We start from the raw sequence: 15,504 nt of genomic DNA on the forward strand, positions 1-15,504 counted from the left end.
GTCTCAGGTAGAGAGGAATAGGTAGGTCTTTTCTTCATTCAAGCAGTAGTCAAGTTAGCCTGGCTTCTCCCTACCCCCACCCTGCCCCCAGCCCCTTCTGTGTGTTCTCTAAAAAAAACAAAACAAAACAAAAAAAAACCCAAAAAAACCCAACTATTTTGTTACACAGGACCCAAGGCAAGGATTCAAATCAGAGAACTAATGTTAATATGTTATCTTATCTGATCTGTTGACTTTGGTCCATATTTGTGGTTGAGTCCAGTTGATGGCTGTTGGAGACAAAGAAAACCCTTGGTTGTCCCTTGTTGTCACTTGGTCAAATTGCGTTGGTTTCCTACAGGTTGGAATCTGTGCTTGGTCCTCTAGTTTTGAGTAACACTGATTTTTTTTTTTTTTTTTAAAGAGAGCAATCCGTTTATTTTGGAGAGTTCCACACCCCCCACCCCCGCCCCACTGCCCCTCCATTTGGGATCCTGTGATATTTCTTCACAATTAAATTTAGACTCTGCACTTTGGGCAGGAATATCAGACCAGGCACAAGTCCTTCTCCGTACAGCATTCGAAGAGTCACACCACAGCAGTGTGTCCCACAGAGGAAAGTCAGACATATGTTAAAATACTCTTTCACTTGAAGCTCTGTTTGTTAAACGTGTTTTGAAAAGGTCTCACTACCCTAGTTGTTTTTTTTTTTTTTTTTTTAATTCCTTAGTGCAGGCTTTTTTTTTTTTTTTTTTTTTTTTTTTTTTTTTGGTTCTTTTTTTCGGAGCTGGGGACCGAACCCAGGGCCTTGCGCTTCCTAGGTAAGCGCTCTACCACTGAGCTAAATCCCCAGCCCCTTGTGCAGGTTTTTAAAGAGCAGACTCAAAGACATGGGAGCTGCAAACTGTAACAACAGTCAAGAGGAAAATGTAGCCATTTAAAAAAAATCGCGACGCATTTAGTTATGAGATTTGCCTAAATTCATTTCGCGGAATGAGAGCTGTAATTTGAAGGCAGCGTTATGGAGAGAGGAAATAAACCACGCGTCACGTGCGAGTTCATCTGGCAGGGAAATGGGCCACTCGGAATTGCTAACTCGGCCTGATTTGTTTGCTCTCTGGAAAAGCTCTACTTTTGGTCCGAGGAGTCTCTTCAACTCCTGCGTTAATGTATTTGCCTAGACGTCGCAGGAAAAGTATGAGGACAGTAAGAGAAATACTGTGCCCTACTTTAAATCACACTGTAGTTTTTAAAAAAACGGCTCTACGGACGGCTTGGAGCGATCACACCTTCCCTTGAAGCATTTAAGAAACAGTTGTTTACATTACATTAAAAAACTTTAATTGCCTCGAAGCACGTGCTCAGAGGCACAAATATTGGAAAATCATCAAAAATATCCGCCATGATTCTCTCCCTCCTTTACAACGCTTCTAAACTTCATCTTTTTTATAACCCACTGTATTGATCTATTGTCCCAGACCAAGAGTTATGCCAGAAACCCAAGTTCAGCCATAAAAAGAGAATATAATTTCGGCTGGCTGTCCATAAAAGCTAGTCTTTTGACAGGGAAGAGGAGGGACTATGCCTCTTTTTTTGGAAGGGAAGTAAGTAGGGGTGATGTGCATGGGGTGGCGGTGGGCAAGCAAGGAGGTTGACTCCAGGGTCCGGAGGTTTTTTTTTTAGCGGGTTGGTGTACTGAGGCATGATGGGTTTCTGAGTCCTCACTGTAGGATAACAAGTTGGGAGGGCTCATAGAACAAGAGGAGGAATATGTGAAATACGACCCCTTTTGGTTCAGGGTCTGAGGAACTGCAAAGGGCTGGGGGGTCCCCAAGTGGGTTGGCCAAGGTAATGATAACATGACCCCCACCCCAATAGTGTTGTTACAGGCCGGGAGCCGCCACAGCAGGTCTGGAGAACCTCAACTGATCCAAGGAGCTGTTGGGGAAAGACTTTCGCAAAGGTTTCTCTAAGATGCAGGATGCTGCAGTAATGTTCACTCCACGCCAGGGCCTTGGGCTGTAAAGTTGTGGGGTGCGTTACGCCCAATAAATAATAACGATCAAAGCCCTACTGTAAAGCATAGACACACAGGATCCTTGGTCCCCAACAGGACTTACTCTGGTGCCCTTCAGCACGGTGCTGGGCGCCCCGGAGACTTTCCCACGGCTCCGGGGCGCCCCCTCGCGGCGGTCATCCGCAGCGCAGGGAGCGTGTGGCGCGCGGGGGACCTCGGTCGGAGGGTCACTCGTGTGCTCCGTGCTCCCCACACGCGAGGCCACGCAGAGAGCGGCCGTACGCACTGCAGAGCGCTCACTTTGTTCTTTACGGTCCCCCATCGCCCGCGGCTCCTCCGCGCTCCCGCCGCCCCCTGCGCATCGATCCGCGCGCGCGGCGCTGTCGATAAGTTTGCAAGGAGCCAAAGTCAAGTGCGTGCGCGCAGAGCCGGGCCGCGCTCCCGGGGTCCAGCCCGGGTGTTGGCGGCAGCCGCATCCCCGGCCGCGCGCCCGCCCCCAAGATGGCGGCCGAGGGGGGACCGCGGGGGGCCCGGGGACCGAGGCCGGCCAGGGCTGCACGGGCGACCAGGGGGCCGCGCGCAAGACGGCGCCTGGACTTACGGCGGCTGCAGGTGAGCAGACCGGCCCGCCTTTGTTCGCTGCCGCCTCGAGCGGCCTCTGGGATGCGGGAGCCGCCGTGGCGGGAGGAGCGCGGGGAGCGGGAGGAGCGCGGGGAGCACGGAGAGCGCGCGGGCAACGCGGGGAGCGGGACGCGGCTGCGCAGCCATCCAGCCGCCGCCGCCTCCTCCACCGGCTGCTGCAGCCAGGACGCTCGGTGCTCCTCCCGGGCCGATCCCTGCGGGTTAGTCTCTGCGTCTTGTTTCGCCCTCTCTGGGGTTTGCTACCCCCCTCTGCCTGGTTTTCTTCCCTCCGCCTGCTTTCTGCCTCCCTCCTTCCCACCTCAGTCTTGCCCTCCCCCGCCCCCCTCTCCGGTCTTGCTTTTCTTCCCTCGCCTCCCCTCCTCCTGCTTGCTCCCCATCATCTTGATATCCCCCTTCTCTCTGTGCTCCTCCCTCCCGGCCCCTTCCCCTCCATCCGCGTCCCGTGGCCCAGAGCCCCTGGCCCGAGCGCGCGCAACTTTGCGCACCTGCCGCGGGGCGGAGCAGGTGCGCGGGCCACAGCCCCTGGGAACTTTTGCACCCTTGCCCCGGGCTGCCGGTTGTTCTTGCACCCTGCTCTCTCTGCCCAGGGTTCCCCTGGTACCCCCTCGCTCCCCTCTCCTTCTCCGGGGCGACACTCTTTGCAGCCCCAGCACTTTTTCAATGTTCCTGGTGCGCGGGCTCCAGGTGCCTCCAGGTTGGGATGTTTGCTGCTGTCTTTCTGAGGCCGTGGGATGCGGGGAGAGGGGCGGTGTCACAGTACCCCAGTTAGAAACACACTTGGGTGCTCAAAACGCCCGCCCAGGTTCCCCGCACCGTGCAATCGAGTAGAGTCGCGGCAGGTGCGGGGACGGCCAGGGGCGGGGAAGCCTTGTGGATAACTGCGCTCTGAGAGCATTCTGCTGGTCAGTAACATTCTCAGAATTCGTGATAGCACGTAGGGAGAGCAAAAAATAAAAATAAATAAAGGGACTCGCTTTCCCTTTTTAATCTGTCTGCAGATCTCGTTAAGTTGCTTCTGATAAGTGGCTTCAGCACCCCCCCCCCCCTCTGCACCCACTCCTCGCTCCCCTCCTCCCTCCAAGCCATCGAGCCGGAGAGAAAATCGGGGCACTGAGGCATGCAGTTAATAACTGCAAGAGCTGTGCAATCTTTGGTCCGCGCCCGAGTTGAGGTTACAGTTTGGTGGCCTGCTAAGATGGGCAAGGCTGTGAGCTATGCTAGCCGGTTTGAAGGATGCTAAAGTGGCTTTGAGGGGTGGAAGGGGGGAGAGAGAAAGAGAGAGAGAGAGAGAGAGAGAGAGAGAGAGAGAGAGAGAGAGAGAGAGAGAGTGAGAGAGAGTGTGAGTGTGTTGGGTAGCCACATTGGGCTTGGCACGAAGGCCAATGGTAATCGTATTCCCTGCTAATGTTTGTAAATGAGACCCGGGCAGGCTGGGGGACAGCGTCTTTATTTATGATTGATGTTCTGTAACATAAGGAATGACAAGAACGCGGCAGACTAGAGGGGAGCAAGCATCTGGGCTGGCGGAAGCTCTTACCCGGGCGCTATTGTTATTCTACCGGAGAGCATTGCCACGGTGAGCTTTACAGCAGCTCACCGTGTTTGCCCAGAGTCGACCGGAATGCCAGTTAACACGATTCTCATTAGATAACTCGCTTTCCATCCAAGAGCCTGGGCTGCAGGGTTGGTGGGAGAGAGAGAGAGGCTGGCCTGGGGCTGAGGCCTGGGTGCGGCCCCCCTGCGTTGGTTTCAGAGCTGATGGTGGTGGTTCTTGATGCTCCCTGTCCCCAGTCTTGTTGGAGAGGCTTTTGTGTAACTGTGGAAGGTCACCCCAGTCTTGATTCCAGCAGACTCCCCGTGGTCCGAGAGCCTTTTGTTAGGGTCTCAGAACACACCGAGATGGAAAAAGGAGGTTTGAACTGAAAGGTGGTGTGTGGGGGGAGTGGGTGCACAGGCCTGTTCAGGTGACAGGGAGCAGGGACATCAAGACCTCTCCCCCACCAGGGAGTATACAAGGGTGTGTGTGTGTGTGTGTGTGTGTGTGTGTGTGTGTGAACTCATTAAGACAATGGCTGTGTGTCTGGCACAAACAGGCTCCCGGGGAGGGGGGCTCATCTGAATCGATATAAGAGGAGGGGATGTCCCCCGGGGAGTTTGAGAAGGCTGCATAGTTCTAGAGCTCAGAAGACTGACTGTGGAAGCTGCTGCACGGGACCTTCCAGGCCTAGGCTGGTGCAGCTGCCCACTCTCTGCCCCCGCCTCAGACTCTCCTGTGGTCCCTTGCACAGTGTGCAAAGCCCAGGGTCTTCCAGACATCCATCCCTCAGCCCTTTGCCAGGGACCCTTTCTGGTACATCCTCTTAGCGACTCCTCTTCCAGACTTGATTGCACCTCTTACTCCGTAGAGGAAACTTCTACCCATTGTGCCGTACAGGTAGGAACTGTGGGTCTCTGCAGGCCCAGAGCTGGGGGCTCCCTCGCCCAGGGCCTGGGAGGACTGGGTGACTTGTACCCTTGGTGGTTCAGGTTGGGTGGTTTCTTGCAGCTTGATTTCTGAGTCTTAAAGTGACCCAGCCAGTAAAAGCGGCCCCAGGTCCCCAGGCTGGACCACACTGCTGACGCTGCCCCATTCGGGACAAGGAAGGTGACCTTGTGCCAGCTGGGCTCTCAGTTCTCTGGAAGTATATATATTTTAAGCATAGAAGCTGCTCGGTTAGGAATTTTTTTTTTTCTCTAGCACATTCTTTGAGTACTGGAAGTATATTCTTTGACTGGATGGGGAGTCAGTCGACAATCCCGGGATTGGGGGCTCAAGGAATGATTCCAAAGGTCATGGGACCTGGGTACCCCACCCTGGGACTCCTCAAGCACCTCCCCCACTTTCCTCCCTCCCCCATTTTTCTCTCCCTCCCACAGCCTGCTTGTAGCAGCTCAGGAATAAGAAGAAATAAAATCCCATCCTGAGTTAATGCCGGTATATTTCATTTGGTTATAGGATGGTTTTACGGTGAACATCACTAATGCGGGTGTATTTTATGGCTTTTCTGTGTATTAGCGTTGTAACTGGATTCATGGGTTCACGGTTTTTCTCTTCTGCTCTCGCTTATTCCCTGCTTCCCCCTTTTAAAAGATGCTCTGAGTCCTGGCCCCCACACCATCTTTCCTTAACCCCTCTAAAGAGAGTTGTTTAAGCTAAGCTTTTGGGGGTACCCAGTTTGAATGACGGAATGGGGTCTTCCTGCCCAGCCGTGTTTGTGGGGGAGGGAAGAGGTGGGGCTTCTGGCCCCTCACGTTCGGGTAGAAAACTACCCATTCCCAGATGAGAAATTGGCACCATCCTCAGGGTGAGCCGACACGGGTGGGCTTGTTAAAGGTGTCTTACAGAAACTTCTGGAATGGTTGGAAGCCAGGTGTTGCTTTGAGGAAGACTGTTCTGTGCTCAAAGTTCAGAAAAACAGTGTGGATATAATTAATATATTACAACCTTGTGATGTTCTGAAGCAGGTAAATTTTACATATCAGCTGCGGAGTGCTTAGACATCCATTAGAGTCCTTGACAGCTTGACTCACCTAAACGTGCTATCATTTAACAATGTGTCAAAATCCCCCTTTCTATTGGTGACAGCCGTAAATAAGCTATTAGCCTTGCTGGTGAGTCCCAACTTTGGAAACTTCCACAGCCTTGAATCGATGTCTGTCGGAATGGGGAGGCAGCAGAAAGGGCTTGGTGGGCCACACCAGGCCGGCATGTGAGGGGGAGAGGAGGGGCAGTTGGAGGAAGTATATGGGATCAGAGGAACCTTCCAGAAACACCTCAAGGTTAAGCCTAAACCCAGGGCGCTTTCAGTAAGTCCAGCTTAGTGGTTAGCCATCCCATCTGCCTCCCTGGGTTTTGATACCTTTTGATACAGGAGCCTTTCCATCAGAAAGACTGGAAGGAGATGTATTTAAGGAGCCCAGACATTGTTTTTGGGCCTCACCCCCACTCTACCCTACCCCACCCGACCTCCGTCCTAGTTTCTTACCTGGTTGGAAATTGCTTCTCAAAGATGGGCTCCCTGTTGGAGTTCTGGGCATGAACAGAATTAGTCCGCCCTCCACCCCTTATCATCTCGTGTGTGTGTGTGTGTGTGTGTGTGTGTGTGTGTGTGTGTGTGTGTGTGTGTGCGCGTGTGTGTGTATGTGTGTGATCTTGCGATTTCATTTTAGGAGATCAAGACTGTGTGAGGAGCTGGCTGAGCACTTTGGTGTCTGGGTGGCCTGCACAAAGCTGGTCTCATGGATACGGGGCGGGGTGGGGGGGTGCCTGAACATGCACAAATAAAATAATTGGCTCCCACAATTCGCCGTCTTCCTTTCTCCTTTTCTTTTAACTTGCCTGTTAAAAGAGGATTCTCTCTTCAATCTTGACATTCTGCGAGGTAACCTTTCTTCCGGCAGATGGTGTCTTACATGTGAACACCTTAGCTGGTCTAAATTTGGGCCTGGTTGATGACAGTCGGGGGCTGCCCAGAAACTGTGGGTTTGCATGCCTTTTTCTGCAGGGGGATCAACTGCCAGCTGCTTCCTGGGTACCTGGCCCAGGGCAGGCTCAGGCGGGGCATGAGGCCGTGAGGTGGCTTGATAACCTATCTTTTCTACCTGGTTGGTTGGTTTTTTTTTTTTTCTTTGAGACAGAGCTGACTAACCCTGGCCTACCTCAAACTCTGGCTCTTGTCTTAGCTTCTTCCCGAGTGCTAGGACCACAGGCAAACCCGTGCTAGTCTTCTTTTGATCCTGGCCGTGGAACCTGTGTCTTTTTGGGGTGCAGGGGTGGAGGTCAGCCAGTACCTCAGATCTTGCAGATGTCTGAGCTTCTGTGTGGGGAGGCTAAAGTAGACATGGGAGGGCGTGAGCTCACTCTGGACCAGTTCTGATAACGTAGTGACGCCTCGAGCCCCACCATGGCTGGTGTTGTTGGTGATGGTGATGATGGTGATGGGGGCTGTTGACCCTTTAAGCAATTATGTCTGGGGATAAGAAATTCTCATGATGGAGTCCCCTGTATGTAGAGCCTCCATCCGTGGCATGACTCTCTGGCAGTGTTTTGTCAATCGTGAATTTTTTTTTAATGTTGCATACATTAAACTTTGAATGCCTTTGTTCCAGCGAATACCATCTTCCCCCACCCCATCTCTGCCCCCCTCCCTCTGCCCTGCTCCTCTAGCACACAGACCCCACCCCATCCCGTGGCCTTTACACATGCATTTCTCTTGCCCGGGAAGTCTTCAGAACCTTTCATGGCCTTCGTGGCCACCTAGTCTCAATCACCGTGGCTTCCCCCGAAACAGACAAGTGAGTCTCACGAGGCCCCGTTGTATTTTACTGGGCCTTTGGTATATGCTCCAGGGTGTGCAGGCTCGTGTGGATGTGTGTGGAGGCTGGGGGTTGGCATCAGGTGTCTTCCTCAGTTGCTGGTCATCTAGTTTCTGAGGCAGGATGTCAGTTAGTTTTGATTGTCAACAGATATAGCCTAGAGTCTCATATGGTGTGTGTATGTCTGTCTGTCTGTCTGTCTCTCTGTCTGTCTGAGTGTCTGTCTCTTTCTCTGTGTATCTGTCTGAGTGTCTTGTCTCTCTCTGTGCCTGTCTGTCTCTGTGTGTGTTTCTCTTTCTCTCTGTGTTTTCTTGGCTGGCCTGGGACTTGCTCTGTAGACCAGGCTGGCTTTGAACTCAGAGATCCACCTGCCTCTGCCTCCTGAGTGCTGGGACCTAAGGCTTGCAGTGCCCCTCCACCCCCACTCCTCATGTGCGTTTTACATTGGGAAGGTTTCCAGGTACCTTGCATTTCCCCAGTGGTTCACCTCAGGACTTTCCGGGTCCGGTGCCCTCTACACATCCTAGGTAGCAGTGGCCCGCCACCAAATGTGACCCCTGTCTTTCACAAAAGGCTCAGGATAATCACGTCCTTTCAGGTCCCCAGTGTACCTGTCTGGAACCTTGGCCGATGAAAATTAAATGGGCATGGCTGGACGTAGCCAATACGAACAGAGATGTGTGGCAGCCATCTGTCACAAGTGAATACAACTTTATTCACACAAGCGGTAATGCTAGCCATGGGTTGGCCTGGGGGCTGTGGATACCCCTGGTCTTCTGGTTGTGAGATGTCGCCTGCTATGTAGGTGACGGAGCAATCCCTGGCTTTTCCAGGTATGAACGAGTCTCCTCTCCTTTAAGGTGGAAGCCTGACTATCCAGGATGGTGGGTGACAGGTTCCCAACCTGCCTTCCAATCCTGCCCCCACCTCACCTGTCAGCTGTGTGACCTTGGGCGGTGACTTAGCCTCTCTGTGCCTTTCTCTCTCTTTCAGTGGGACTGTTAGTATTCTCCTACTACACGGAGTACGGCGGTGTTCAGCAGAGCGTGGGGCGTGCGATCATGCCTTGTAAGTGCCTCCTTCCTTCTTAGGTATTTTTAGAGGGTGTGGGAGTGGCAGCCAGAACCTGCTGGCCTGGTAAGCTGTCTCAAGGCTTTTTGGGTGTTGCGGGATGCATTCCCAGTGTCGTGCAGACCGCCTGCAGAGGCAACGAAGGTTGTAGCAGGGAGCCCTGTCTGACCCACAGGCCGGTCAGTCTGTCTGTCTGTCTGTGTGGAAGAGCCAGGATGTGAACTCTTTTTCTCATGAAAGCATTTAGAACACGGGTGATTTCAACTCAGAAATGCAGCGGCTTCTGCTCTCTGTAGACGAGGGGCTTTGAGCATTGGGCAGGAACCGCTAGGAAGGGATGAGACCTGGGAAGGGTGTTCCAAGCTGAAGGAACAGCCAGCAAGAAAGGATCGGGGATCCACGGAGGGTCAGGATAGTTGGGGGGCCGGTCAAGGTCGCTGGCTATCAAGGTTACCAGATCCAGATTTCTTAGCTGCGTTACCTTGCATCAGAAAAAGCCTCTTCTTAGGAGTGCCGTGGCTCCTGAGGGCCCTGTGGAGAGAGCCGGTTGTGGTACAGAGTCAAGTGGTCCCAAGGCTGCCTGCTCAGACCCCTTTCCACCCCCACCTTGTCTCTGCCATCATCCTCTAGACAAACCAAACTGCAGTTCCCGGATGATACGTTCGTCATTAGAAAGAAAGACAGGATAAAAATCAATCCCCAGGCGCTCTGGTCTGAGTTGGTCGTCTGCCCAGGGTGCTTGGAGCCCAGCGGTGCTTAAGACTGTGCAAGCCGCTGCCGTCAGTCAGTCCAACTGAGCCTCCCTGCTGAACTGGCCAGTCCAGCCAGCTGCTTAGATATGGGTGCCATCGTCGCTGGGGAGACCGCAGAGATCACCTGGGGCTCCTTGGTGAGGTAGATCTCCCTGAAAAAATTGTCACCCAGCAGCTTGTCATTCAGTACTCATTGTCCCTCGTGAGCGCCTATGGGATTAATGAGATGCGTGGGACTCAAGTTCTCTCTGCTCTTTCCCTGCAGTGTGGCCCAGGTTGAGTCACTTAACCTCTTTGAGCCATGGCTTCTCTTACATAATGTGGCTAGCAGTGGGATTCTCTCAGACTGAGGTAATACACCCAAGAGCTGGGAGCCCAGCACCCAGAAGCACCAGAGAAAGCCGAAATTTATAACTGTTATTGTTTTACCCCGTTAGACGTGAGCTTACCACTCATGGGGACACTAATAACGATAATTAGTAATTATATAAACAATAGAATAACAACATAATTAGGATAACTTGTAAACTGTGTGGTAGAGAATACAGATGTTAACGTCAATGTTAGCAGGAAGGCCAGATGCCGGCGAGCTGTGAGGCGACAGGCAAGAAGGTGGGCACACACGTCTGGACCCTGATCTGGTCACCAGGCATTGGGAAGGTGACCAAAGAGTCATCTGTATCCTGAAACAATGACTTTTCAAGTGGGGATCCGAGGGCCTTGGGCAGTAGCCACTCGCTAAAGTGGGAACGGGGTGTGCAAAGGCCTCAGTGGGCAGAGAGAACACCCACGAGCGCATGTGCACATGTAAATCATGTAAATAACACAGGACAAGAGGAGGACAGTTTTACCAACTGCTCAACGCCAGAAAGCCTTGACAACTTTATTTTTTAATTAGTTAACTCTCTTTCACCACCTCCCCTTTTTAGTCTTGTGACTGTGCACGGCGCTGCCAGGGTTCAAATCCTAGCTCTGTGCTCACTAGCTGTGTGTCCTTGGGCGACTGCTTTCTCTCGTGAAGCCGGCAGGCACGCTGGTAGCTCACTGGTCAGGCCTGCAAGGCAGTGTCTTATAGGACTCTGGCCTTAGCAAAGGTGACAGAACCTAAATGCTCTCCCTGGAGTCGAGGCCTATGCCTCTGTGGTGAGCCACAGGGTAGCTTGGAACAGGCCCAATGTATTTTTCTATGGTACGTACGCCATCTTCATGTGTTTCTTCTTGGAGGCAGTAGACAAAGTGAGGTCACCTGCCGAGGGCTCCCACTCCCTCCGGACACCCCAGAAGGTGTCCATCAAATCTCGAGGGAGCTGTGCATGTGCCCTAGCCCTGTGGTCTGGCCTTACTTGGTCCACAAGCCCCATGCAGTTCAGTTTCCCTCATTTACTTCTGCCCAGAACCTCTCCCTCTTGCCTCCTGCCTTCCGCCATATCTGTCTGGTATCTTCACTGCTTTTTGGGAACTCCCCGTCTATTTCAACCCCAGGCCCTTTGTACTCACTGCTTGTCCTGTCCCTTCCTCAGCTCCCTCCTTTGGCTTGCTGACCCCTCCTTTTTTTACCTTCAGCCCCCATTTAGAGAGATCGTTACCATCTTTTCTGAAATACTCCTACTCTGCTCACACTGGTTTGATTGTTCTTTCATTCATTCATTCATTCATTCTTCCTTCTCTGCTCCTCCCCTCAGGCACCCATCTTGGAGCACTTGAGCTAATGGAAACCATTTGGCCTCAGGCCGCTGGTGAGCCTGGTTTATCTTTAGCTCTTGTGCATCTTGCTTTAGAAACTGGTGACCCCAATTCGAGCCTGGACGGTGGCCCCCTTCTAATTAACATGTCTGTGAATTAATTTCTGGTGGCTGTGGGCCACCCGTGATGGTTTGCCACCCTTAGTCGGAACTCAGAACTCTTAGGGACAGCTGCCGTGGGGAGCTACATAGCCAGGGTAGCATTTCCCTCTAGATACCATGCTTGTCAACCTGGGGTATCAGAGAGCTGCTGATGGTAGGGAAACGGGACACCCCCCCCCCCCCCCCCGCCAAGTCTAGTCTGGAGTGTATGTGATATGAGCTGCCCTTGAACCTTGGCGTGGAGGCATGAGATGACCTGGCTGTCTCAGTTTCCCTATCTGTAGAATGGGTATTAGGTCTAGTCCCCTCCAACTGGGATGTGAGATGAAGCATAGAGGTCCTTGACCACAGCTTGGAGCCAGCTTGTTCCTCAGCAACCACATCAGTCTTGGGGCCTCTTGCTCCTATCTCTCTCTCTTTGGGGCCTCTTTGCCTAGCGGCTGCTCTGATGCCTGATGAGAGGAGGCACGAGGTTCTGGGGAGGCACGGGTGTGTCCCACGGCCTCCTCTAATCCATTGTGACCAGAGTTTTCCCGCTTGGCCCACTGAGAGCCAGCAGACAGGAAATAAAGCTTCCTAGGTTTCGGGCAGCTTGGTGACTCTTGGGTCTCTATTCGAGCCCTTGGCTCATATTGCCTCGAGAATCCAATGCTCCTGCCGGTTCCCAGTTTATTGATCAGTCCAAGGCCATGGTTCCCACAGGTGCATTGTCAGGGCTGCAGCCCAGGGCCTGCTGGCCTCTGGGAGCCTTTGATCCACTGTGGCCATCCCTGTTGAGGCCCACTTACACTTGCCATGCTGTCTTCTCCCTCTCTTCCTTCCTCCCTCCCCTTCCTTCTTCCTTCTTTTTAAAATAGGGTCTCATGTAGCCCAGGCTGTTTTCAAACTTGCTATGTGGTCAAGGATGGCCTTAAACTCCTGATCTTCTAGCCTCTTCCTCCCCATTGTGGGAAGATGTGGCCACTGTCCGTTTGTATGGAGGTGGTGGGGCGCAGACCCAGGGCCGTGTGCTTACAGGCAAGCCCCTCTACCAGCTGAGCCAAGCCCTTGGCCCTCTTCACCTCCCCTGACATCATCGACTCTAGGAAGCAGTCCCGGCCCGCAGAGCAGCCCAGACATTCGAAGCTTAGTCGGTGACTTTAGAGCATCCATTCTCAACCTGGGGGTTATGACCCTTTCATAGGGGTGGCCAAAGACAGGGAAAAACACACTTTGGCATCACATGACGTGTACCAGTAGCAAAATTGCAGTTATAAAGTAGCAATAAAAATAATCTTCCAGCTTGGGGGAAGGGTGGTGTCACCACAGCATGAACCGCATTAAATGGTCACAGCATTAAGAAGGTCGAGAACCTCTGTTCTAGAACATTCCTGTGTCTGGATGGACGGTGAGCGCTACCCACTGCCCTGCCCTGCCCTGCCCCATCCCATCCTGCCAGTGTGGGGCTGCATGATGGTGCCCCAGTCCTGGGGCCTGTGTTCCACAAGATGAAATTCCGGGCCGGCTTGATAATAAGCAGCTATTGATCCCCGCCGTGGTCGTTATCAAGATTTATTTAGTCAATATGGCCTCCCCGCTCAATAAATCGTGTCGTTGATAAAGAAGGAAGGAGACAGACTTGTAGGCTGTATTAAAAAAGTTTTTCAGATTTTCTTTTAACAGCTGGCTCCATCCCCCATCCTTCCTAAGTGGAGTCTGTAGCCGCTGCCACGCGGGTGAACTTGACACCTGTGATTTTGACGTTACCACTTTCCTTCCGGTGTCTGGTTCACCCCATCCTGCCAGCGCTCTGTTGTCCCCTTTGAACTTCGAAGTCTTTTGGGGCTGACTGCAGTTACCCCAGACTATAGATGAAGACTCTGTGGTCCAGAGTGGTCCACACGCCCTAGGTCATTTAGGACGCCATTCCAGACTGTCTGGCTGGGGCGTTGGCTCAGAATCTGTCATGTGCCTATGGACAGGTGCTGTGAGCAGGCACGAGGGCCCCGTGGAGGTTGTGGGGTGCAGGCCAAATTGACGTTCAGGAACGCAAGTAGGGGAGAGGGGTGTGGTTCAGTCAGATGCGGTGTCTGACCATTCAGGGTGGCGATGGAGGCAGCCCAGTGAGGCTGAGGCTCAAGCTGTGAGAAGGACTTGATCGGGCAGAGGAGAACTCTCAGCCACGGGCAACCCCCTGCCTCGGGGCGGTTGGACCACACCGGACTGCAGGTCTGAGGGTTTTTGAGTGGGAACTGTCCACTGAGACTCGTGTGTGTGGACCCTTGGCCCTCGGAGTGTCTGTCTACCTTGCCTCTTTCCCCTGAGATGTGAGAAGGTCAAGTTCCTTGTAACCGTGAGCCACGGAGCTGTCCCTGTGCTCTGTTGTCCAGAGTACCCCTTCCTCTTTCCTCAGGTATTTGATTACAGTGAGGAAGCAAGAATACAAGGTGGGCGTGTGGGAGGCTAGCCCCACTTTCCCGTTCTCCCAGAAAGGCAAGACGTGGCCACCCCTTCTGCTTAAACCCGTTCGGAAGTGTTGTCTGTTCATACTGTTTCTGTCCCTCTCTCTTCCGCCCACTCTGAAAATACTTCCAGCTCCACCCCCTCACAAGGTCCCCCCCCCCACATGTCCTCAAGGTCCCCACGCACCCCCCCTCCCATCTCTTTATGTAACTAACTGTCTATATTTCAGGTCCATCACTCTCTGGCAGCCTCTAAGTTGTGGATCCCTGTCAGCGTCTCTTCCCTTTGTCCCCTGGGTGACTTGTTATACCCAGCCCTCTTCCAGGTGGACTCTGTTCTCCACCTCTGTCTTCCAGACCTCCCAACTTGGCAGCTTTTGTTACACAAAACCTATTTATTAACACCTTAACTTTTAAAAAAGATTTATTATGTATACAGCGTTCTACCTGTAGGTCAGAAGAGGGCACCAGATCTCATTACAGATGGTTGTGAGCCACCATGTGGTTGCTGGGAATTGAACTCATGACCTCTGGAAGAGCAGTCAGTGCTCTTAACCACTGAGCTTCCTCTCCAGCCGGTATGGAGACTTTCTGACCAGGTGTGTGGTAAAGATGTCTCTAGCTCCAGGTGACCAGAATTGAGTTCTTCTCCCCTGGGCCTCGACCACTCAGATCCACAAGTCAGAAATTGTCAGCACCTTGTCTCCGACCTCTCCCCGCCTGTCAGTCATACAGTCCAGGGTTTCACTTCCCACGAGCCATGCCCATGCATCCCATTCTCGCCTCCCTTCTTCATCATTGGCAACTGGCATGAGTTCCTGTCATCTCCCCTGGACTTTGCTTGCTGGGTTTGTTTTCTGGACAGCCTTTGGCTTCCCTACCATGCTCACAAATGGGGTGCTTATAGATCCGGTAAGAACCACCTCCAAAGGGCCCCTCCCAGCTTTTGAGGCCAAGGCCTCAGGAGTGACTCTGACTGTTCAGCCTCTATACACCTCTCCATCCTCAGGGTTGGTAGCGTTGTTGAACTTGTGCCTCCTGCACTGACATCTCCAGCCACAGTCGTGTGGTTGACTGTTTCTCATTTTTGCTTTGTTGGTTTTGATGGTCTTTTATTAGGTGCCTGTTGTTTACGATGCTGATGCTTTCCTAGTGGATAGCCTTTTTACCTTCCACTCTCTAGTAAAATAGTAAAGGATTTTTATGAAAGTCTATTCTGTTTCCTATTGAAATGTCTTTTTAAAAAAAAGCAAGGCCCTGGGTTCGGTCCCCAGCTCCGAAAAAAAAGAACAAAAAAAAAAAAAAAAAAAAAAAAACTGTGTGTGCATGCGCACACATGTGTACAATTCCCATTGGAGACCAGAAGTGGGTGCTGGACCCCCCAGAGAGATTTATAAGCAATT

General features: G+C 52.5%; 1 protein-coding gene across 9 annotated transcripts in view; it reads left to right on the forward strand.

Moving 5' to 3' along the window:
- Positions 1–2,401: 2,401 nt before the first annotated feature.
- The window catches only part of Cux2 (cut-like homeobox 2), a 189,616-nt gene continuing 176,513 nt past the window's right edge, over positions 2,402–15,504 (forward strand). For 5 of the 9 annotated variants that reach the window (XM_087578101.1, XM_087578108.1, XM_087578104.1 and 2 more), the window contains exons 1-2: positions 2,477–2,608; positions 8,987–9,061. Coding sequence is in view for 3 of the 9 variants with exons in the window: in NM_001415781.1 (NP_001402710.1) it covers positions 2,498–2,608 (111 nt within the window). In the remaining 6 variants the exon portion in view is untranslated. 9 annotated transcript variants of the gene reach the window in all.

This window comes from Rattus norvegicus, chromosome 12 (assembly GCF_021556685.1).
Source record: "Rattus norvegicus strain SHRSP/BbbUtx chromosome 12, alternate assembly SHRSP_T2T, whole genome shotgun sequence".
NCBI classification, from domain to species: domain Eukaryota; kingdom Metazoa; phylum Chordata; class Mammalia; order Rodentia; family Muridae; genus Rattus; species Rattus norvegicus.